At 39.3% G+C, this 26,067-nt stretch overlaps 1 protein-coding gene across 2 annotated transcripts in view; it reads right to left on the bottom strand.

Moving 5' to 3' along the window:
• The window catches only part of IARS2 (isoleucyl-tRNA synthetase 2, mitochondrial), a 52,118-nt gene that overhangs the window by 531 nt on the left and 25,520 nt on the right, over positions 1-26,067 (bottom strand). Inside the window, exons 13-22 of one of the 2 annotated variants that reach the window (XM_077813746.1) lie at positions 22,266-22,368; positions 21,445-21,538; positions 11,082-11,190; positions 7,823-7,925; positions 5,978-6,103; positions 5,342-5,473; positions 3,669-3,775; positions 2,508-2,653; positions 2,063-2,253; positions 197-341 (exon numbers count right to left, since the gene is read on the bottom strand). In XM_077813746.1, the coding sequence (XP_077669872.1) occupies positions 197-341; positions 2,063-2,253; positions 2,508-2,653; positions 3,669-3,775; positions 5,342-5,473; positions 5,978-6,103; positions 7,823-7,925; positions 11,082-11,190; positions 21,445-21,538; positions 22,266-22,368 (1,256 nt within the window). Of the gene's footprint in view, positions 1-196; positions 342-2,062; positions 2,355-2,507; positions 2,654-3,668; positions 3,776-5,341; positions 5,474-5,977; positions 6,104-7,822; positions 7,926-11,081; positions 11,191-21,444; positions 21,539-22,265; positions 22,369-26,067 lie in introns of those variants that run through there. The other variant, XR_013345717.1, reaches the window with a different exon arrangement.

Here is a 26,067-nt window from a genome sequence, read left to right on the forward strand (position 1 = left end):
ATAAAGGAAAGCTAAGAACCACCTTTGACCAATGTCCTAAATGCAAGTAAGAGACCAAGAAAAACTGTAGTACACAGAAAGGGGCTGATCTTGCTCAGCATCAGCTCTTGGTAATAGATTAAACTTATCTAAGAGATAGCCATGTTTGCTGGATAGAAGCAGGCATTGATTAGTTCTGTTAGTCCCCTTTTCTTACCTTCTAAGTTAATCAGAAAGGTCCCTTTAATGATGTTTTCATCTGTGGCCATTTCTATAGGTAGTTCGGACAGTAAAGTTGTCTGTGAAGCCATCATGATTTCATTTAGCTGTGATACGCTGGAAGACTCCTCAGACTGCAGTGTCTGGAAAGAACAGTTTGCTTTCTGAACTTAAATAGCTTAAACTTTTGCAATAAATACACCTTACAATGCAGCATGGGGTTTGCACACATTCTTATGGGTGTCTGCAAGCTGCCTGATTCAAGTCCAGCCCTCATGCTGGCAAAGGCTAAAGTTGTGCACTTGGCTGCTGGCCATTTCAACAAATGTTGCTAGCAAGAGCTTTTGTCTGAGCCACATCTCCAGTTGCTGGAGTACGTCCGACTGCCAGCAGTATGACAACTATACTCTGACCTCGCAGCTCCTGCTGTCAGGGGCATAAAACAAGGTTTCAGAATGATTGACAACACTGGAAAGATGTCTCACCCGTATAATTTCAAACTTCAGCATACACCTTCCTTAAATGCCTCAGGCCTTAGCACAAGTCAATCCCTTGCATTTCAAAGGATCAGAGTTTCAGACAGGGTAGTAGTTTCTCTTAGGGACACATTCATTAGCAACTGGACTGAAACAACTACCAACTTATTTCCTGTAGGCTTGGCATTAACTTCAGTCATTTAGAGGACCTGGTTTGAACAGAGGACCAAGAAACCAAAGTGTCCAAATTCCCTTGTCTATTCCTTCTGTGTCAGTCCCACATCCAGTACTGAACTGCAACCCACTAGGGAAACCTGCATCAAACCCTAATCATTTAAGATATCAGGAAGTCTGGACCTTGTCTCTGTTTTCAAAACAGAAAATAGCCCTTTCACATTCTGACCCTGGCTCCGGAATCACGTGGATTAGCTAAGCGGAACATTGTCAGTGTTTGCAGCATTTTTCAGAAGATGACTGCTAAGGACTAGATCCAGGGATTTAGGCACCTAAGCCCAAAACTTAGATCAAAACTCCCAGTTGGCTGCCACCTAAGCTTGTCAGTAGCATGCACAAAGCTGCTTATGTTCTGATGCTGTGGAGCCGTTTGGCACCTGAGTCCTAAAGAGATCCTCAACCTAGCTGTCCCCCGACCTAGTATCTGCAGGGCCCAATCCAGAAGGGACTCCGCCGCTGCCTACCAGATCAGGCCCTGCACAAAACAGGAGGTCACCCTGTGCCAGGCAAGTGCTCTCACCACCAAGCTAGAGGGGAGCATGAGAGGGTCTCAATCTCTTCTGTTGAAGCTATTCCACTTTGTGTGAAATACCTGAATATTCACTGGGTGAGGCAAAAGGATGTTATAGCCTAGCTATTAGAGCACTCACTTGAGAGATGGGAGACTTGGGTTCACGTCCCTACTCCAAGGCAGAGGGAAGATTTGAACCCAGGTATCTCATCCTCGGGGAATGCACTAACCAGGGGGGGAATGCAGGCACCGGTCTCCACTTTTTGCAAGAAAGGGTTGACCTGACACAGGTGCCTAACTCCAGGAGAGGGCTACCAACTGTGAATCCCAAGTGGTGATTGGAATCTAACTCCCTTTGAGGGCAGGGCTCAGGGCAGGGCTCCTCAGTATTTCCGAAGGCTAGCTTAGTCTTGCTGTCTTCTAAGCCACCTAACTCTCCCCATGCATTGAATAGAGCACTGGGCTCCTGATTTGGGGCCGTGGATTCCACTAGACCTCAGGACACCTCATTGTTAAGCACTGTAACCCTGACTCCAAGTCACCTACAGAGATCTAGCCCTAAGTGCTCAAGTAGATTAGCAGAAGTTATTTTTTCTAGAATGTTAACAGATGGGGTAGGTGGGTGGGTGTTTGTTGTTTTTACCTCCATTAACTCAAAGAGCAGCCCCGGGTCAATTACAATGACGACTTCATACTCCAAAGCATTCTTGCCAGCAATGGATCCAAGGAAAGAGTCTCTCATCGCACATACAGCCTCCACCACTTCCTCTAGGCCAGGTTTCTTCCACATGGAGCTTGTGTTAATCCAGCCAGAACGGAAAACACACTCTGACTCTTGAAATAAAAATGTTCAATGCATTGGAGTTTGTGCTGTCTACTGCTCCCTTTCCATAAAACTGTTCTGCAGCTGATTTCTTTACTTATTTTTATTTGATCTAAACAAAGGATGACAACGACCTTTTGATTGCAAAGTTAAAAAAATACAGGTTTTTAAACAAATGCAAATTTTTGTCCATAGTTACTGTTCTAGTACAAGTTCTCTGAAATGTTAGTGTCTGGTTTTTGGGATGGAGTTATACATGCCTTACCTTTCTTGTATGGGAGGTCCTGGAAAACCTCCTCTGCCAGATGAGGAAGGATTGGTGCAAACGATCGCACCACTACATCCAAAGCCTTGGCTAAGGCTGTTTGACATGAACGACGTTTAGGATCTTTTTCTTCTTCACAGTAAAGCCTGTGATTCACAAGAGGGGAGAGTTTGTGAAGTTGCTTTCAGTAAGGAGAGAGAGAGTTCAGCCAGATAAAAGATTTGCACTAAAATCAGTCTTATTTAGGTGTTTCAGTATAGACTTAAGGGCCTAACTTTAAGCCATCATTTGTTTTTCAAAATCTGTATGTAGATTACACTGTGTTCTGCCTTTACCACAGTTATGGGTTTCACATAATTGTTTAAAGAGGTTTCATGTGACTGCTTTGTATTTTTAACTGGCTTTAGTAAGCCAAAAGTTCTTCGTGTAGGAGGGATGATACCTGGCAGAAAGCTTCAGTGTTTTGGGTCCCCAGCAGAAAAGACCCACACCCAGCCTCTAGACTGGCATAAAAGGTACTGAAGAAAGCAAAACTCATCCCTTAAAGGAAATTTTTTATTGGAGAAATTTGAGACGAAGACTCAGGAAATGTGAAATTCTGTCCTGAAAAACTTGGGACAGAGGTAGCAAAAGCTTCTACTGGAAAATCTATGACCTAGTTCTTGCATAATAAATACCAGCTTGCACTCCAACAGCTTTCTTTACAAAGCCTGTTAAGTCTACTTCTGAACCTGTAAGTTCTCCAATTAACGAGAGTATTAGCAAAGAAGGAGATGTGTATCCCCTCTAGAAAAACTAAGCAATTCAATTAAGAGCCAGTAACACAAAAGGCCTATTGGGGCTAAATCTATACTATCTGGTATTCCTTCCAGTTACGTTTGAAAGAAAACAGGAATTGCTGAAATACAGATCTTAAGAAGATGGGTTCAATACTACTGGATACTATAAATCACCCTCTAGCTGCTAACCAAAATTCATTAAAAATAAATTCTATTTTGCCACAAGCATTTGTTTTCAGGGTAGCATGGGAAGGAGATGTACTTCAGTCACTATTTATATTATCTCCTTATGAGAGTTCCACAGCCAGTCTCAAACCAGGTCCCTTAAAAACATAATAAAAAGCAAGGAGTTGCCTTAGTGAAGGCAGGAATGAATGCCTACCTGTCTTTGATTATGCTGAAGTAAAAGTTGGACAAATCTCTCGTGTGGAATGCTTGCAACAAACGAATAACTTTGCCATAATCGTATTCCTTGTACGCTTCTGTAACCTGGGGAACAGAGCGAGGAGAGAGATGACAGTAGCACATTCAATTACTATCACACTGGACAGAAATGCAGGTCACGATGAGCCTGGGAACATTCTCTTCTGAAGAAAGTAGAGGAAAGTGCGGAGTATGAGAAAGGTAAGGAGCCTGGGAGAGCATCTTTCTGGGCTCTTCTGAGGAAAAAGCCTGATAATTCATCTTTCATATGAATTAGACACTGAGTTTGCGACAACGGGAATAGAGAAATCATTCCAAAACACAGAATCAAACATCCCTCTCTAAGGGATGGCAAAGAGAAATAAGATCTGAAGAAATCCTGTTTCCATACTAGTATATCTGGTAAAAAAGATTAAGGGAAGAGAAATCCAAAAAGCAAGCTAGGTATAGCAACTACTGTTCAACCAGGTATTTCCAGTACTCCCTTCTCTGCTTAGCAGGTTTTAGGAGACAGCCTTCTGATTTCTTTCATAACTCGAGTCTGTAGAATGCATTTCTGGCTCAATTATCCTAGATGTGTTTGGTAAGCTAGGTCCTGAACTTGCTGAAATTCAGCCTGGTTCATCTAACCAGCTCTGCGAAGATATGTCCACCCTCTCACCACTTGTACATTGCTGAAGCATCTTTGCTAATTAAAATAAAAAACATCTAACCAATTTGTCTCAAGATTTTGAACAAAAAAACTTGTATTTGATTCATATTTATAAAGTGAACATTTCATAACCTCCAAATTTCCTAGGTGACTGAAAGCCAAGTGATTCTGCGATAACTACTCCAATCTTGAACATAAACACAGCATCTGGAGCGTCAAGAGGAAATGTTAGCTACACAGGTCACATACGCTAAAAGTGCTCTCAATTGCACTCAAATATATTGACCAAAAAAAAGTATTAGAGGTGGCTGTATACCCGCCTCTATTTGGACCAATTTGAAGCCTCTGACGGTAGGTTCAAATAAAGCTAAGTTTAACATGAGCATTTAGGACTCATATTGCATTTAGGACTCATATTTTAAACCTTTCAAAAAGCCATAAGTTGCCCAGAAGAGAGGCAGGCCCCATTAGCGATCACCTGAAGGGTCCCATTCTGCCCTCAGATACATAGCCTTTACTCTCATTGACTTTAGTGGAAGTTGCATGCATGTGTCAGAGAGCAAATTTACCCTTTAGTTTTTCAAAATAGACTATATGGCTACATGAAGATTAAAGCTCTTCTACATACATACAATGAAAACATTTTTACGAGCTATCTCGGTGTACTGTATAATACAGATGCATGCCAAGTGCAGTCTAGAGTGAGTTTTCTTCTTGTCAAAAATTGGCATTTATAATGGAAAGCATTCAGTTTTATATACAGTATGCTTCACAGTTATTTCCTTATCACAAATTTAAGGTAGATCTTCATTTTGCTCCATTATTAGAAAAGCTCACTGTTTAAATTTTTCTCTTCAAAATAATGCAAACACACTTAGAAGCATTTTCCCCAGAGACATGATATTCCCAATTTAAATTAATCACTAACAACCCACCTTGTATAACAAAGTACACAGTAGATTAACATAATTCACCCTCACCTTCTTAGCATAATCCTGTAGTAAGTGTAGCATGTACTGGTCTATTACATACATCTCTGAACTGGGGATGGAGTCAGTTTCAGGATTGAAGTCAGCCATGTTTCCCAACATAAAGCGTAGCGTATTCCGAAGCTAGCAATAAACCATTCAGAAGTGTTAAATGAAACTGTTTCATCAGAATGAAGAATAAACAAGACACACGAGAGATTTCCATTCTGTCAATTTAAATTTAAATAAAATTAAAAGCTCAACCATTTTTCTAATTGATGACTCCAAATCATTACAAAATACAGTATCTGTACCACAAGGATCAGAACAGAAGAGTTGTGAATAAACAGGTTATATACAAACAACAGTAGCTAAAGGCAGGCAAGCTAAAGAACACATTTTTATTTTCCCTAAAATATATTACTACTTGACCAGCACATCACAAAAGAGAGCAATAATAATTATGTGCTTGTGAAAAAACACCTTTCATTTTCAGCTAAAAGAAAAGCTCAAATGCACTCCATTGCGACAAATTTCAAAGTCAGCGGTCATCTTTGGTTTCACAATGGATTCTACTCTGTAAATATAAAACCAAAGGTGAAGAGGATGTGTTCTCTTAAAATCAAATGCATTATATTCACTTCTCACCTTGTTTATATCGTCTTTTGCAGCACTAAGTACAGCTGGTCCAATCAGCACCTCAGTAAAAACATTTGATTCTGCCACCCACCAGCGAAGGACATCAGCACCATACGGAGGCTCCTTAATGTAGTCCTGTTCATCGACAAAAACGCAAAGCTCTTTTCAATGCTGCTTATTTGCAATTTAAGAGACTGCAAACACATTTTAAAACCAATGCAGTACGATTCCAGGGACATCATCATCATGTTTGTATTTGTGCCCAAAAAATCTGTCTACAAATAATTCTAACTAAAATGTACACTCTGGAATTTAGATACCCATCCTTTGTTTTTACTATATCTGTTGATATAGCAGTACTGTAATACAAGCTCACAGCAGTTACAGCCTCCCTCTACCTCTCCTTACAAAATCTATTGGAGGCACAGAGCTAGCTTCAGCAGCAGCTAATCCAGGCCTCCTCCTTCTGGAATCATACTGAGTGGGGTGTACCACCCCATCTAACCCCCCCCAATCTTAGCATTTGGAGTGGGTAGTGAAAGAGACAAATTTTCTCTTCCCTCCCCATACCATCTGACAATCAGGGTGAACAGAGAACCAGTACACAAGTGTAGAAAGGTTTTTCTAAAAATTAATTTAACAGAGATGGGGCTCAAACTCTCCTCTTGCTTATGTGCTGAATCCCCTGCCCCTGATGGCACCACCGCAAACATCGCTAGCCATGCCCCTCCAGCAGGTCTCCCATGGAGCGAGAAAGGGTCCCAGACTTAAAGCTAGCGTCACAGCTGTACTGTGATTTTAATTATTTCCTTTCTTCAGTATAAGGAAGTGCCTATCAATCACCACACAACCTAATAAATAGCTGAAGAGCGGCTTTACTGTATTACATTATTTAGAAAGCCACATTAATTCACTTGCTTCCCGACCAATTTGATATCTAGTTAGAAAACGATTACTTTGTGGCTCTATCCTGAGCACACCTCAAAGAACAACTCCCCACTGCCACCCGCTGTATGGATTACTCCAATATATTTGATGTCTAGAAAAACGGCATGGTTTTAACTAATAAAACAGAAGATACGGTATAAACATGAATGCCTTTAAATCATTTTTAGCTTCAGACTCTATACCACATTCTCTTTGAAGTTGGAAGATCATTCCCCCCACCCCTTGATTTTTTGACACAAAAAGAGAAAAGTGTTTATCAAATCATGTCAGGAAAGCCTACCAAGGATCTGTTATTCTATGCCAAAGTTTCACATAATTCTAAAGAGACCCCCAAAAAGGATCACCAGTAAAAGCAAGGACTAGCAAAACTCGGTTTCAGAGGATTTATTTTCAGTATAACTTCTCTGAATGGAGAATGAAACTAAAAGTTTCCAGATCAAGAAGCCCAGTCAATGGCCTCACGCTACATGCCTATTAGTATGCAAATGATGCCATGACTGTTGTACTGCAAAGACATCTCTCTGCAGTACACATCCAATTCAGCTTCTTTAAAAAATAAAATAAAATAAAAATTAGAGCAACATCTCTCAAGAGCTTAGAACTGAACTGTATCTTCAATATAATTGTTACAGCCCCTCTCCATTCCCTATCACCACAGAATAGTCATATTCAATAGAATTAATCTTAAATGTATTGCATCTTGAACACTTCAAAGTTGAGAAACAATTCAAGGTTTTAATTTCAGCTCAACGGAGTTCAGTATATCCAACTTTATTATACAGCAGCTGTCCCAATATTCTGCCATAAAGCAGTTGCCCAGGGAAATGTTACACAACATGACTGCAATTCTTGGTCACGAAAAAATGTAACTAGAAATGCCATGACACAATGTGTATCGTTTCTTACTTGGCCTCCATTGATTACTACGTCAGGATCAACCACGTTGCCAATAGATTTAGACATCTTCTCTCCTTTTTCACCAAGAGTAAATCCATGAACTACTAGAGTCCTAAGGAAAACCAAACAAAACCCAAACAGGTCAATATTACTTAAAAATAAATTAAGTCTTAGGATGTGTATCTTTTTAGTGTGGCAGTCTTGCCTTTCCAGAAGTAAACTCTAACCAAAAAAATCTTCAATCCAAAATGCAATCTATTGAGTACTGAAACTTATTTCTATAGAAGAGCAGAAACACAATCTCCAACAGTCTTCCTAATTGTACAAAACCACTGATTTTAATAGACTAAATCAGTGGTGGACAACCTGTGGCCCGTCAGGGTAATCTGCTGGTGGGCTGCCAGACAGTTTGTTTACATTTGCACCGCCGCCCGCAGCTCCCAGTGGTTCCCAGCCAATGGGAGCTGCAGGAAGTGGCGGCCAGCACGTCCCTGCAGCCCACGCCACTTCCCGCAGTTCCCATTGGCCGGGAACAGCGAACCACGGCCACTGGGAGCTGTGGGCAGCTGTGCAAATGTAAACAAACTGGCGGCCCACCAGCAGATTACCCTGACAGGCTGTGTACGGCCGTGAGCCACAGGTTGCCCACCACTGGACTAAATCTAACAGACTAAGGGTGAAATCTTGGTTTCACTGAAGTCAATGGCAGTTTTCCCAGATTATATCTATAGATACGTATTTTATATCTATCTGTATCTATCTACACACATACACACACACACACACACACACACAGATAAATAAAAAGGAACACATGCACATGTGCAATATATGTTTTATAACATTCATTTTTCCATATGACCAAAACAGACATTTATATTCAGTGCATATGCATTTGCTCATTTAAGTTATTTATAAAAATCCAAGTAGTATTATGCATACTTCCTTACTGAAAAAGTAACATTCAGTAAACTGAGTATTTCCCAATGCAATCAATTCAATAACCCAAATTACTGCCTCTATTCAGTGTTCTCTTTGCAACCAGAGGAGCTAAAAACATTGTTTTAAATGAAAGCTTAAGTTATTTGACCACTTTTTACTAGGGCTGTCAATTAATCGCAGTTAACTGAAGTGATTAACTCAAAACAAAACTAACTCAATTAAAAAATTAATCGTGATTAATTGCAGTTTTAATCGCACTGTTAAACAACAATAGAATACCAATTTCAATTTATCATAAATATTTTTGGATTTTTTTCTATATTGTCAAATATACTGATTTCAATTACAACAAATACAAAGTGTACAGTGCTCACTTTATATTACAAATATTTGGACTGAAAAGAAGAAAATAGAAATAGTATTTCTCAATTCACCTCATACAAGTACTGTAGTGCACTCTCTTTATCATGAAAGTGCAACTTACAAATGTTGATTTTTTTTTTTTTAAACATAACTGCACTCAAAACCAACAACGTAAAACTTCAGCGCCTACTCAGTCCACTCAGTCCTACTTCTTGTTCAGCCAGTTGTTAAGACAAACAAGTTTGCTTACATTGACGGGAGATAATTCTGTCTGCTTCTTATTTACAATGTCACCTGAAAGTGAGAACAGGTGTTCACATGGCACTTTTGTAGCCAGTGTTGCAAGGTATTTACGTGCCAGATATGCTGAACATTTGTGTGCTGCTTCAGCCATTCCAGAGGACACGCGTCCATGCAGAAGACACTCATTTAAAACATTTAATGAAATTTGTGACTGAACTCCTTGGGGGAGAATTGTATGTCTCCTGCTCTGTGATTTTACCTGCATTCTACCATATATTTCATGTTATAGCAGTCTCAGATGCTGACTCAGCATGTTGTTCGATTTAAGAACACTTTCACTGCAGATCTGACAAAACACAAATGAGGTTCAAATGTGAGATTTCTAAAGATAGCTATGGCACTCGACCCAAGGTGTAAGAATCTGAAGTGCCTTCCATAATCTGAGAAGGACAAGGTGTGGAGCATGCTTTCAGAAGTCTTAAAAGAGCAACACTCTGATGTGGAAACTATAGAACTCGAACCACCATAAAAGAAAATCAACCTTCTGCTGGTGGCATCTGACTCAGATGATGAAAATGAACACGTGTCGGTCCACATTGCTTTAGATCATCATCAAGCATGGACGCATGTCCTCTGCAATGGTGGTCGAAGCATGAAGGGGCATACAAATGTTTAGAATATCTGGCATGTAAATACCTTGCAATGCCAGCTACAACAGTGCCATGCAAATGCCTGTTCTCACTTTCAGGTGACATTATAAATAAGAAGTGGGCAGGATTATCTCCCGTCAATGTAAACAAACTTGTTTGTCTTAGCGATTGGCTGAACAAGAAGTAGGACTGAGTGGACTTGTAGGTGAAGTTTTATATTTTTTTATTTTTGAGTGCAGTTATGTAAAAAAAATTGATATTTGTAAGTTGCACTTTCACGATAGAGATGGCACTACAGTACATGTATGAGGTGAACTGAGAAATACTATTTCTTTTGTTTATCTTTTTTTACAGTCTAAATATTTGTAATAAAAAAATTAATACAAAGTGAGCACTGTGCACTTTGTATTCTGTGTTGTAAATGAAATCAACATATTTGAAAATGTAGAAAGCATCCAAAAATATTTATAATAAATGCTATTCTCTTATTGTTTAACAGTGCAGTTAAAACTGCAATTAATTGCAATTTTTTAAATCGTTTGACAGCCCTAATTTTTACCCTTAGGTAACAGCTTTGCCACTCATGTTAAATTCAAGGTTCAAAAACACAGGGACACACTACTTAGTCATCACCCCCTGCTGTTCAATTTATAGTCAGTGTGAGCTGCCATAATATGTCCCATATTAAGGTAAGACACTGATCTTGGCAGTGTAAGGGGGTGGCAAGAATGGGTGATGCCAAGGGTAACTGATGACAGCTGAACACACAGTGAGGTATAACCTGAGTGAATGAGATAGATGAACACAGAAAGCTGTGGGAACAATGAAGGAAAGCATCCATTTAAACTCAGAGTGGGAAAAACAAGTTCAACAGAAGATAAAAATGTACTGTGATATACACCTTTGAGGAAACCTTTACAATAAAAAGTGTATGGCTGTCACCTGAAGATTCAGTAATGGCTTTCTTTCCTTTTTGTGGAGAAAGGGTTGTTCATATTCTCTATTCAAATTACCATACTCCCATTATACAAAAGCTCAATAAATGGCCACGTTGCAGACCAAGCACTTACTTATAAGGGGCTTTTTTTCTTGTTGCCACACTAGTTAAGAGAGAGGACTGAAACCAGCCTCCCAATTGGTCTTTTCCTTCCAAGTATAAATCCGCCCTTTGATCTGCACCTTAAAACAAAAATATGTCGTCAACTGATTTTTTTAAAAAAAAATCTCAGATTCCTAAATACTTGTGGTAGGTTCATGGTAAAATGAAGTAATCGGAAGAAAAATATTAACGTGTTGTAGTAGACATATCTGTAAATGGTTATAGAACACTATGCTTTTGTTCTGTGAACCAAGAACTTGTTTATTTACTACTGTAAAAAAGTACACAATGAATTGTTGAAAACAATACAAGTTAACAGGCTAATATCCCCAATTACTCAAGCAGCTGACAGACAAAATAGGTGGTCATTAAATGCTGAGAATCGCTGAACTCTAAGAATTTGTCGGCAACAAACAAGCTTACTTTCCCACATAGGCCTCTAACAAAGTAATACTAAATTATGAAAATACAGGCTATTATAATATTGCCTATTTTGCACTCTGTGCATTTCATATTAGGAGCTCAAGGCACTTTACAAATATTAATTAATGATAAAACTGTAGGCTTCAATATAAACAACGAATAAACTGATTCATAGCTTGGTACGCAATTGTGCTGCCAACCGTACAAGTCATGGGAACCCAAAAGTCTGTGAAGTTACATGGGTACTCAAAAGGGAGGGAGGTAAGAATTGGTGGTTATCCCACAGTTGGAAATTTTTCCTGATTTTTAGCCAAAATCTTCTTTTAATCAGTTTCATTCAATAGCTCCTTTTATCCTCGCCCTTGAACCACCTGAGACTATTCCTCTCTTTCTCCCTGTTGTTTACAGCCTTTATCTATTTGTTTAGCTTAATGGAAGTTTCGATATTCAGATCCATCCTGTAATAAAAAATAGTTCAACATTACAAAGGTCAAGGATATTCAGCCACTGCTAACTAAGGTGTGTGGGTGGAGGTTATGTTTTTCTATCACATTATTTATTCCTTCAAATAAATCAAAGATCTAGTTGGAAAGCACAATAAAAATATTCATCTTTGCAACAAGAGACTGCAAAATATGCATAAAGACAAAATAAGCACAATAATAATTGTAGTGAGTAAGCAGGCCAGAAAAAGGATGTTTTAACGCAAGAACAGCAATAACTTTGGCATCTATTACTGATTTACCGTACATAAGGTATTTTTCTCTGGCAAGTCAACTGCAAGAATTGAAATTTTCTAGCAATGTAGGTCAAGTAAAGAAAAGAAATTTTCTTTTAATAAGGGGACTCAAATCTAGATGACTGAAGAACCTAAACAAATGGTCTATAAATATCCAAATTAATCTATTAGTGTTGGTCTTTGTTGTCTAGTAGAAAGCAGATAGAATGGTATGTCTACAGGGACACGGGCCCTGGTAAATATAGTTTACATTTTTTATGAGTTCTTGAATATTATGTGTCTGTAGAAATAGCAGTACTCTGAGCCTATATTTCAGATTAATTAAATAAATTATAATCTATTGTCTAAATCTATTGGGTAGTTCTCATCTCAATTGTAATGAAAAAAGCAAAGTAGTAGTGACTTTGTGTCAACTTTAATTAGAACAGCATGTAAATTTCTTAGCAATGTGCAAGATTATGTGACGGTCCTGAAGAGTTTTCAGTTGTTTTTGAAATTAATCAGTTATAGGGCACAGGTCATTAAGGAGTGTATTACAGTTTATGATCCATTTTGGTAGGGATTTCGAGATTCTATATCTTTGATCTTATAGACTTTAGCCTCTAGATTAAAATACATTATACTTTAATGCCAACAACAATTAGCCAAGTTTTATTTTAAATCTTCTGGTCAGCACAAAAAGTTAAAAAGCATAGATAGGCATTCTGTAAAATAATCACATTCATTCAGTTAAACATTAACAAGGGAGATAGAGAAAGAATTATGGTGCTGAAAGTTAAATTCCTCTCTTGCACTGGGGGTTAGGGTTTGATCCAAAGCCTATGGAAGTCAATGAGACCCTATTCCATGATACCACAAAAACTCATGTGCTTAAGCAGTGCCACCGAATTCAATAAGTTTAAATAAATTATTCACTTCATCTGAAACACAGATGCAAAGAGTCATGCTATTTTCAGAGGCAAAAATTCTCAGCATTAAAAATGAGCAAGTAGGTTAGCTATCTTTGCAGATGTATCACTATACACCATTTTCTCTATTCACTTGGATTAAATGTAAGTTTGTGCATGTGTCTTTGTGGAAACAGGACCTTACGATGTAAATGGTCTAAGTTTTGACACAAGAACATGTCCATTCTACAGTTAAAATATTAAGAGATGCCAAGTCCTTTGTCAATGCTATGATCATCAGTAAGAGAAATGGAAAAATGTTCTCACATTAGATTTATAAAAATGGACTGTTAATTCAATGACCGATGCAGATGCTTGATCAGGAGTACTAAAAAAGAGACCAGACAATCAGATGGCTAACAAACTGAATGAGATCTTGTAATACAACACAGCAGCAGAAAAAGGCAATGTAGTTCTCCAGTGCATTTGCAGGAGCTTCACATCCCAAACCAAGAGGACAACAGTTCTGATCTGACATTGGTGGAATTGCATCCAAGATATCACATAATTCGGGGCATATTTTTTTACAAGATGTAGATTTTTTTGGTTACTCTTCTCTGTTTCGAATTTATAGGAATTAAATGGTGAGGAAAGATTAAGTCAAACTAGATGTTTATATCTTAACTAAATGACCTCCTAAACATGTGTCTGAGAAACACACAATACTACCAGTTCAGCATCTGAAAGATGAAACTCCCAAATTGGAAATTAATTATTCAACGCAACTCAAAGGGATATGACTAGGGAATAACATGGATGAAGTTGGGGAAAAAATTATGCTATGAGATTGTGGGGTGCGGGAAAAACCAAACAAAAATACCCAGTGAAGTCTACTCAAGCCAAATAAAGCTAGATTGGGCAAAACACTCACCAAGTTGTACCTTATAGTCCCACAACAACAGTGGGGATGGACAAAATGATAATACATCTTTTCCTACTCTAATGTCTACGATGTAACTGGAACCAAGTCTGTTACTTCTAATGTGGTAGTTTAGAAATTTAAACAGTCAGGAAAACACATGCTTAAAGCACGACAGAAAGGTACTCGGATACTATGGTGATGAGCATGATATACACAGCATAGAACAAACTGTTCCAAAGCAAAGCCATTTCCATTACAATTCGTGCATGAATTAACCTGAATAGAATGCACAAGCCACCCTCTTCCTTGTTCCCACCCAAGTGGTTGTAGTAAATATGCGGAGGGGACTTAAACAAAACCTGCAGACGGAGAAAAAATAGCTTTAAGCCATTTCCTAATAAACAACAAATAAATGAACTATAAGTATTTTGACTTCAATTTATTTATAGCACCTGCCCAAAAGCCACCATTTAATGCCAAGCTGTATATTATTTGTAACAACAATATTTATTATTTATCCAATACAGAGTTTGGTAGCTGGTTTTATGGGAAACTGCCTCTCTCCCCTGAAATACATGTTACAGCTGTCAGCTGAGATGTTTCAGCTAACAGCCTCCTTAAATAGAAATGAGGCAACTGGTAAGTTGCTCTCCATCAAGGGATCCTCTGATTTGGAATCTGCTGCTCTTAACCTGTCTGCTACAGGTGTTAATCTTCCCTCCCCCACCCGCCCCCAAATGCACACTGCAGAGGATCAGCTACCGTATATAAAAATGGTGAGCAGTTTAGTACTTATTTCTGTTGTGGAGGGTTTTTATTTTTAGTGACTGTAAAGCAGAGGGTCAGAACAGCCTCTTGAGGGTGAAAGAATGAATTCTTTGATTGCTGTAAATAAAATATCACCTTCCCATCCCTCAATTCCAGAACATGTACGTGTAGAAACTCTGTTTTAATCTGTTCGTTGGGAAGGAGTGGTGCCTTTGACTAATCTCGGGTTGGCAGAGGGAGCAAATAGCACTTACTGGTTTTAAGTGACACAATTTATAAACTCTCCATGGGTCTGATGCAAACGGCCAAGACTGGAAGTGGGGGGGGGGGAGCCATCCCTGAAAAACTAGTGTCCCTGTACAGTTTGCTAGGGACTCCAGTCACTGAACAATTCTTTAAATACATTTAAAAACCTAAGGCTGCAAGACTTATTTTTTTCAAAACTCGACGAATCTCACTTCATCAAAGAACCATCACACACATCCCATACATGTTGAATTTAAAATCTGAATATGTGCATATCAGGTAGAACAACATTATTTGCTCAGAAACAGCTAATCCAATCATATTAGAAGTGTAGTGAAAAGTCTTGTGTAAATAGGAACCCCAAACCTATCCACCATCACTGCCAAACTAGCTGTTTAACTGGGATTCCTTGTTGCTCAGAAATTCTGATTGTTTGGTAATCAGTTGTATCATTTTTTGTTACGTGTTTGCAGAAGCATCAGTGGTTCATTTCCATTAACTGAGCTAACAGCAACAGAATGAAACGTTTGGGTCATTATCACATATTAAACCCTGCAGCGATCTTGAATTTTACCTGCATTTATTGTCCTTTGTTAGGACCTTAGCCATGTATATCTTTTAGTAATCACAAGACAATACAAACTGCAAGAACCTTTGTGAGAATTGTTGCGGTCGCTGAACTTTTGCAGGAAAAACAAACGGTACTTTTACATATATATGGCACACTATCTTTTGTAAGCCAGTATGCCATCATGAATTTGGCTACAGGAGGCTCTGCTTGCTGTGATATTTCTAAAAAACAAAAAGGTTGCTCAAGAAATATCTTGGAAAAAAGAAATCTCTGTGCATTACCTTTCACAGTAAAATTGCTTTGTGTAGAAACATGGGAAGTTAGTGACTGTTTCTGAAAGGGAAGCCACATAAATGTAAATATTTACATTGCATTTTATAATATTCAAGATAAAGTTGTTTAATTTCTCCACTGCTGAAAGCCTTGTCCATAAAGACAGATGTTCCTTGCAATACATTAAACCATCCTTTACACATAAAGCCACTGATTCAATATTCTCTTTTTTTTTTTGCAAAACGTTTAGCTGCCGCAGAAGTCTGTAGCCTCAAATGATAACACATACAACAAAAAAGTAGTGTATTTTTAAATTTTTAAACTTGTTTTTCTTCCCTTATGTACAGAACAATTATAACTAATGTGCATGGTTTTTTGGTTTTTGGTTTTTTTTTTTTTGGGTCTTCAATGACTTACTCATAAGTTTAAATTTATGGACATGCTTAAGTACCTTGCTGAATTAGGCCCATGAGATTAACTGTTTTAAAAGGCAGATTTAAAAGTTTCTTCTTGCTTCAAGAGGACTTTTACATGACCTATTCCTGACCAGCCGTGCTATTGTTTTTTGTTTTCATAGAGAGGTGGTATGCTACTGCATAACCAAGGCTGCAACTGAGTTCCCATTATTATAAGCTTTATGTTAGCCACACACTAAAATCCACAAAAAAATGTTAGCCTCAAAGTTGGCTGGTTAGGGGCAAAGGTAGAATTTTTCTACCAAATAAAGTCAACTGGGCAGAGATCCTGAATTACAACACCCTAAATTACAGGGGTTCAGAATTCAAAATATATTTCATTTTAATTTGAGCTACTTTCTAGCCAAGAAAAAAAATAATCAAAAACCATCTCCCTCTCCCCACATGGGGAGCAAGTAGAGAAATGGAGGTTGCTCACCTGTAACTGGAAATTTTTTGAGCTATGTGGTCCTTATCTGTATTCCACATGTGGGTAAACATGTGCACCATGTGCCTGAAATGGGAGATTTTAGCAAGTAGTGTCCCTTGGTCCACAAACCATGCTATTTTTCCTCCTCGTGCTCCAGAACCAAGGGTACAAAAGGTGGTGCAGAGGTACACCTCTTCAGTTCCTCTTCTTACCGTGAATCAAATAAGATCTGAAGCAGTGGGGAAGGAGAGTGGAATATAGACAGGGACCCACACATCTCAAAGAACTTCCACTTACAGCTGAGTAACCTTCATTTGCCTTCAAGTGCTGGTTCCTTTATGTATTCTCCACATATGGGTGATGGGTAAGCAGTATTCAAACAGGAAGGAGTTGTGAAGATGCAGTTGGTATGAATGTCTGTGATACAGCTGTCCCCAAAGCTGCATTTGCAGAAGAGACCTGGACTAGGGCATAATGCTTCGTGATGGTGTGGATGGCTACCTGACAAAGTCCAGTATAGGTACTTTTCAAAGAGATGGTGTTGAGTTTGCCTGTGTTCTCGCAGAGTGGGTCCTCACCCTATCTGGAGGAGGAATACATGCCAAGTGATAACAGAGAATGATGCATCCAGAGATCCCCTTAGAGACTCTCTGGGCAGATAACGCTTGTTCACACAATCGCTCTGTTATAGCAACAAACAGTGTCAGTTATTTCTTAATGGGATTCGTTCTTTGCAGATAAAAGGCCTGGGCCTGTCTGATGTCAAAGAAGTGCAATCTCTTTTGTTTGCTGGAAGCATAATGTTTTGGGAAGAATACGTGTAAGTGAATAGGTTCGTTCAAGTAAAACTCTGAAATTACCTTGGGGATGAATTCTGGGTAGACATAAAGGGAAACTTTTTCCTCTGTGAAATACATAGGCGCTGACTCTGTGGGCTGGAGCACCCACGGGAAAAATTAGTGGATGCTCTGCACCCACCGGCAGCCAAGCTCCCATCCAAATACCAGGGCATGAGATGAAGGCGGCCTGGGTTGGGACGTCTGATCCTGCCATTCTCCTAAGTTAACAGATTTGGAGAGAGATGGATACTGATGGGATGACATTCACAGGAAATCCAAAAACCAAAACGGTCTTGGCCACTTGGATGCAATGAGGATGACCCTAGCCCTGTTGTGGCATATTTTCTGCAGAGGTAGCAGGGGGATCGGCAGGACTGAATGAGTAGAAGGAACGCATTGTGAGCTAGACAGACTGCTCTTTGTTCTAGTAAGTTTGTATGTTTCCTGGCCCGCCAAGGAGTCAAAATACTCTGTGCACTGTGACGGTCTATGTGGGTTCCTCATTATATGAGGGATGCATACATGATAATGGTCGCATCAGGTGTGGGTGTAAGGAAAGGCACTCTCCCATGCACTTGTTCTGGGTTCATCCCACAAACAAGAGAAGCTGTTACCCTGGCAGAAACTGTTAGCCTTGTATTCCTGTTGTGTCTGTCTGGTGAATAAATAGACCAGAGCCAGGCCTGCAAGCAACAGAGGTGGAGCCTGGAAAATGGTTTTATGTAAGTAAATGAGGCCACGTGGCCCAGCAAGGAAAGACAGACCTTGACTGTGGCCCAAGGTCTGAGGATAACTTGTCTTATCAAGTTGTTCATGGCTTGGAATCTTTCAGTAAGGAGGTAGGCCTTTGCTGCGGTAGTGCCTAGGGCCGCTCCTATAAAGTTTATGGTCTTTGTGGGAGTCCAAGTGGACTTTTCTTTGTTGATGCAGATTCCCAAGGAAGACAGCAGACACAATAGGAACAGGGTTGTTGCCTGGACCGCCTTGCTGGATCTGCCCATCAGGAGCCAGTTGTCCAGATATGAAGAGATGATGTATTTGTTTCATCTCATCCAGGCCGTCACTACTGAGATGACCTCCGTGAGGACCCTAGGCACTGTAGCTAGTCCAAATTGGAGCACTCTGCATTGGTCGTGCTCTTGTCCTACCCAGGAATCTGAGGAACCTTCTGTGGGTGAATGTGCACGTGAAAGTACGCATAGAACCACAGGACTGCAAGGGACCCTTAGAGGACTTCTCGTCCAGTCCCCTGCACTCAAGGCAAGACTAAGTATTATCTAGACCATCCCTGACAGGTGTTTGTCTAACCTGCTCTTAAAAACCTCCAAAGACTGAGATTCCACAACCTCCCTTGGCAATTTATTCCAGTGCTTAACTACCCTGACAGTTAGGAATTTTTTCTGAATGTCCAATCTCAACTGCCCTTGCTGCAATTTAAGCCCACTGCTTCTTGTCCTATCCTCAGAGGTTAAAGAGAACAATTTTTCTTTCATGTAGAGAGATGTAAACCATGTGACCTCCTCCAAAGAAAGCATTATTGATGCCAATGTGACCATGAGAAATTTTGATTTTCAAACAAAGAGAACTGAAATTTACTCAATTTATTGAACTCATTTCAATGACAGTGCACACAACCAAAGATTAACTGATGAATTTTTAAAAAGGTTATTAAGATTTTTAAATAGGAGTGCTAGAACACATCAGTTTTAACAGGATTGTCAGAAAATTGCTGGAGATCTATGCTTTATTTAAAAAAAAAAAAAAAAAGTTAGTTTACCAACCACACTGTATGTGGAAAGATAGCTCAAACCAGAAACTGCTTCCTCTAGAGGGAGTGAAGGGTGTAAGTAGAAAAAGGAGAATTTTTTCACCAAAACTGTAGTTGATTTACACACAGCTGTATGATTAAGTGACATTAAGAAGTGATGTTCACTACAACTAGAAAGTCCTTCTGAACACTTATGGTCAACTCTAGCTTGAGAACGGAAAGCAGAAAATTAACATTAATTTACTGGATTTACCTATTCAACAGAAAAATTCCTCCCTGCTCTGCCAAATCCTCTGCTAGCTCCTCCCCCATCCCACTCCCATCCCTACCCCCGACCTTTCGAGATATTCAAGGCAGAGCTTGTCTTCTGGTTTTGGAAGTTCCCAGCCTATTTTGGACACTACCCAAACTTCAGATTAAGATCATGAAATTATAGCACCTGTGTGAAGAGACCAAATGATAGTGAGGCGACAGCACACCACATTTAGTCTCAGCAACATGAATGCATGGAACAGACTAAATCAACAGTCTGTGGGGTACATTTCTATACTGCACCCAGAAGAGAGCAAACGTAGGGCTAGCTCCTCTATGATGCTGAGTTAAGATAGTTCAGCTACCTTTACAGAGAGCTTCCTGACTTTTAAATTGTGGTACTTTTACTGACTGCTATGTCCCTGGAAGTTATACACCCTTATGTTACCAATATGTACTCAACCTTACAGTTTTTTGTCTGGGACAGCAGAAAAAGATGGCACACAGTGTCCACCCTATTTGGGGTAATGTTCCAATATATGCATGGTCACTATAGCCTTCCCATTTCTTTTGATAAATTATGGTATGGTCCAGCTAATGCTACTATGAGGACTATTAATGCAAGAAAATAAAAACAGCAAAACAAAGCATCCTGTAGATAATTTTATAGAATATACTGCAGTAACAATTGTGCCTTTAATTTATGGTCATTATTCAAGTATGTCTTTAGGGGGTTAGGAATGTAAATAGCTCTGGTACAGTCACTTTTTACAAATCAACTAGTTTAAAAATATGAACTTTAATGTATACAATTGTCCTTTAGAAAATATACTGTTTGCTGAGGATACCATTGCCTTACTGCGTTGCTAGGAAATAAAATCTCTAATGCCAACATGTTTTACAATTCAACAAGATTGCTATCACACAGTTGGATACTCCTGGTTTAAAGTTCAACAAACCTGATGTACTGCACCAGCTTCTTACCCAGAAATGGCACCTAACTTTGAAGCCTCCTCTGGATATATCAAGTACTTCTAAAATTTGAAAAATATCGCTCCTTTGTTTTCTTGAGGTTGCTTACATGTACAACTCAATTGTAACTTTATTGTATTATATTCCATGCATGGAATCTCAGGCACTAAACATTGCAGCTTTTGTAATGTGAAAAAGTAACTTTATTAAAAAACTACTCAACAGTAAGTGTCTGCACTAGGACACGCAGTACAAAGTCACAGCACAGGAAATTGCACTTGCTACACAAAATGATCAGAAGTGACAACTTCTGCATTGATGTATATTATTATAAGTGTGTAATTATGATTAACATTTTCAGTGGTAATTCTAGTCTTAGTTCTATATAACTCTGAAAGACAAACTCAGTACACATCAGCACAAACTTTAAAATGCGTTAATTCAAAATAAATTGAGGTCTGCACATTAGCAGTGAACTGCTTTCATAACAGGAACAGGAAATTTTAAATCTGTGCATCCTTAGTTTTTATTTTAAAAATTTGTATGGTACTTCACATGCCAGAATGATCAAGGATAACTCACTGAAAAACATGAACTTTCACGATATTGAAAATGAGTTTGCAAACATCAAATCCTGTTCTTAAAAAGCTTTGCAATCAACTCATCCCAAATTTGCCACTGACTTACACCAACTCAACTCCACTGACTTCAGCAGTGTTGTGCACGACAGCAGTGCATCTGGCCCAGCAAGCATTTCAAAAGAATATTCAACATATACCAACTCCATACCTTCCAAAACATGAGCCCAGGAAGTTCCACTATCAAACCAGATATCCAGGACATCCTGTCCCTGTACATAATCCAGTACATCATGGCTACCGACCTAATAAAGTAACAGTTAAATAGCGTTAATAAGAGTAAATAGAAAATCCTGTACCTTTAACTGGAAGAAGGTGAGTGTCCCCAAAGTAGAAATAACCACAGCAGAATTTGGTTTTGGCCCACCGGTTTTGCAGAAGATGTCAGGAAGCATGCACACTTTGCAAGTAGTTATTTACAAAATTAGATGTGATAGTTACTTTTCAGAAGACTAATGATCCTAGCTCCCCCCCCAAAAGTCAGAAGCCAACATGAACTGCATACTGGACACATACTTTATATGTGCACAGTGGCTGAAGAATTCAGCCATGAAAGCAATACAAACAGTAGCAAGTACTAAATACAAACATCAGAAAAACTAGACTTATCCAACAGAAACATTTTGAGCCCAACTGTGCATTAACTGTGCCCTCAGTTACCTGCTGAGAGTGCCCAGTAGAAATGCATCCTAAATTTCTGGCACCAATCTGACGTACAACACTGAGATATAGCACAGTACAATACACAACCTGGATGTACTCTCATTTGACATAAAAAAATCTTAAGGATCACAGAAATATCTGAGGGTTTAATATTGCTGCCCATCACTGTAGCCCTCAAGTGCCTTCAATATGAAATTAATAGCATTAGCTATATTGCACTTTCTGTGTTATGAGAGATCTAGGTTGTCCCCCTCTCCCTCCCCGCCACACACCAATTTCCACCCCCTACATTTACAATCAGACAGTTACCTTTGCTGCAACCTTTCTTGGTAGAAGCTGCTCAACAGGAAGAGTCCACCATGCATCACTTCCTTGCTGCTCCACTATTTTAATAATGTTCTCTATGATTTCGCTGTGTAAGAAGGAAACAGATTAGCACAGTTCAATCAAGGAGCTACTTTACATTCCTTAAAGTACCTGAGACCCAAAGTAATGATGTGTATTGAGATACAAACCAAACCAACTAAAGCAGCAGTTTTCAAGCCTGGGCCATGAACCACCAGTAATCTGCAGGGCCTTTTCAAGTGATACACATGATGCAGTATTTTGAGAAATGTGCAGTGAAGGATTGGTGGGCTGGGAAGCGAGGTGGGTCCATGAGTGAGGTTCTCTTTCTTATGAGGTCGCCTGAAGGATGTATGTGATAGAGAACCACTGCACGAAACAAAATGTGTTGTATTCTACCTTTATAGATTCTTGAAGAATTATGAACTGCAGACTCACTGAGATTGTGGTTAGTGCATCAGATCAGGACTATTTGAGCTCTTCCCTCCCCCACTCCTTCCCACTATGCTATTGCATTAATCTTGATTTTTTTCCCTACTGAATTAGCTGATCTCACTTTGAATAATAATTCGTTTACAAAGAGGAATGTTCTAAAAAGGAAAAATCTTTTACACTCATATTGTTTTAAATAATCCAACATCTTTTGCTCACAGGCTAGGAATTACAAAGACCCCATCCTTCCCCCACACAATCCTGTTTTGTATCTAATTTCTAAAATAACACTAACATGTACAATTTATTTTAATAAACCACAAAGTCATTTCAGCCTACGGAATGATTTCACACATACAGCAGCAATGTCATGCTCCTGCTGGCATTTTAATAAAGATTTTCTTCTTCTATTTTTTGCCTACCAAACCAAGTTTAACGCTTTCTGTGAAATTCTACTGAAGTTAATGGGAGTTTTGTAGTTGACATCAGTGGAGCCAGATTTTCAAGCTTCACATTTTTCCTGCAACAAGTCAGGTAATCTCTAGCAGCCTGAGCACACAACTAAATGGGAGCCTGGAACTCCCAAGTTCTACTGCCAATTTCCCCACTGACTTTTTGTGGCCCTGGGAGAGTCACTTTACCTCTTTCTTTCATTTTCTCAATTTTCTACACACTTTGGCCTTGTCCACGTTAGTTTTTCTTCCTAAAACTGTCCACAGTTAGCAACTGTGAGTACTTGTGTGTAGCCAAGACACTGGCAAATGCCAGCACTTCAACTTGTGTGTTGTTGTAATGCTGGGTCAGAAAGGGTTAAGCAACTAGCAGGCTAAATGACCCAAATTAAACCTTTAAAGACATATTAGAAAAAGCGTATAAATGGTAATTAGGGCCATCCCTTAAAAATAGCTAACAAAGCCATATTAGATAGACTAGAGCTTTGAAATGTAAACCTGTATTGTTAGAGAACTGGAAGAAGACAGTGATTGTATTGGTCTGTTTACATCTATATCTTGTTAGAGGTTAACAATGTAACCCAACAGTTCCTGTCTGTCACAAATTCTATTGATTCAGAGATCAAAAGGGGATGTTAACATTAAGTTGGGTGTAATTATATCGTCTATAGTTCTTATTGAAGTTTGTAGTAAACGGTCTATGAACTCCTTAGTTACCTTCGCTGATGAACGCACCTAATTACCTGTGTATACACAGGAAATAGGAAGTTTTACTTCAAGGCCACTATTCTTCACACAAGGAACACCTGCTGTCAAGAGGCTCCCAATAGCCTGCCAGAAATCTACAAAAGAACTCTAGGGCCCCAATCCTGTATCTCAGATCTGCTTAAGCTTGGTCACAGGAAGCTTGAGTCACAAGACTGAGGTCTCCAGCTCCAGTCTGGATTACACTAATAATTGTCATGGAAGAATCTGAACAAACTCTCTACACGGACTGCCTATTTTGGACTATACCTGATCAACAGATTCTGAAATGAACTTTTTGCAACTCACCCTCTGTACTATGAAACTGACTTAAGAACTTTATTAATATCTGTATGTATACTGATCTTTTAACCAATACTCACTCTCTTTTCTTTTTTAATAAATCTTAGTTTAGTTAATAAGAATTGGCTGTAAGCGTTTATTTGGGTAAAATCTGAAATATTCATTGTCCTGGTGGATAATGTGTCTGATCCTTTAGGATTGGTAGAACTTTATATATGATGAACAAGACTTTCAGTAATCCTCATCATCTTTGACTTGGCTGTCTGGGTGGCAGCCCAAGGCTGGGTTGCTTTAAGGAAACTGTGGTTTTGGCTTCAGGGTAACCAGTAAGGTATTATAAAAGCTGTTTTGTTGCTGGCTTGGTGAATCTAATTATTAGAATAACCACCAGTTTTGGGGATTGTCTGCACCATTCTTTGCAGCTTGCCCTGATTGTGCAATCTCAGTGTGGCCCCTCCAGGCAACAACAGTCACAGTTTAACACACCAGCAGCTGCCTGGCGCCCTTTCTAAGTTAGTGGAGCTGGTCAAGTTACAACAGTAAGAAATTTTAGGAAACTAATCCATGTGAAAATGCATGCCAAGAAGGGTACATTGTGAAGATATTTTGTAAGACGACTTAAGATAAAATGCTCTAAATACTTGCCAATTATTACCACCACCCATAACACTGGAGGAAATGGCATTTCTTGCACTGACTTGAAGTTCAGTGAGAAGCAATGTGAGGAACCCTGCTATATACCCAGAGGGCAATGCACCACAGATCAATCAATCAATACAGCACAGTGCCTGCATGGACACAAGACCATTCCAAACATCACAAGTTTTGGTCTAGAACAGAAGTAGACAACTAGTCAATGTTGGACTGGATTCTTCTACGTTAGGAAAGGTAGGTCTCCTCTATGCATTCCCTCCTCTCCTCCCCTCCTCCTCCCCGCTCCCCCCCCCCCCCGCACACACACAAATTCCTGTTCTCCAAAAAACCAAACAAGACCACGTCAAGCTTATTCAGACAATGTCTGAAGAACACTGGTGCTTGGAACTACTTCAACTATGACAAGGAGTCTGTGTGTCCCTCCGTCCAATTCTAGGGCTAATGACACAGCAGATAGTTTTCAGAGTAGCGGCCGTGTTATTCTGTATCTGCAAAAAGAAAAGGAGTACTTGTGGCACCTTAGAGACTAACAAATTTATTTGAGCATAAGCTTTCATGAGCTACAGCTCACTTCATTGGATGCATGCAGTGGAAAATACAGTGGGGCAATTTTATACACACACAGAGAACACGAAACAATGAGTGTTACCATATACACTGTAACAAGAGTGATAAGGTAAGGTGAGCTATTACCAGCAGGAGAGGGGGAGGGGGAAAAAACAAAACAGTTTTTGTAGTGATGATCAAGGTGGGCCATTTCCAGCAGTTGACAAGAACGTGTGAGGAACAGTGTATGCGTGTGGGGGTGGGTTGGTGGGTAGGGGTGGGGGGGTGGGAAATAAACATGGGGAAATAGTTTTACTTTGTGTAATGACACATCCACTCCCAGTCTTTATTCAAGACTAAGTTTATTGCGTCCAGTTTGCAAATTAATTCCAATTCAGCAATCTCTCGTTGGAGTCTGTATATAGAAAAAGCACCCAAAACCGGGACTGCCCCTACAAAATTGGGACATCTTGCAGCCACCTCAACACATTATAGCTCAGCTGAACAAAAGACAGTATAAGCCACAGTAAAAAGGAAATATTCTTGGAAGGGCTTAGTGTGTTTCCCCTCCAGTTAGAGAACCTGTGGTTACATGGGTCCTCTCGCTAGTACTTTTGTGGCAGTATCTCTCATTA

The sequence above is a fragment of the Eretmochelys imbricata genome, chromosome 3, assembly GCF_965152235.1.
Source record: "Eretmochelys imbricata isolate rEreImb1 chromosome 3, rEreImb1.hap1, whole genome shotgun sequence".
NCBI classification, from domain to species: domain Eukaryota; kingdom Metazoa; phylum Chordata; order Testudines; family Cheloniidae; genus Eretmochelys; species Eretmochelys imbricata.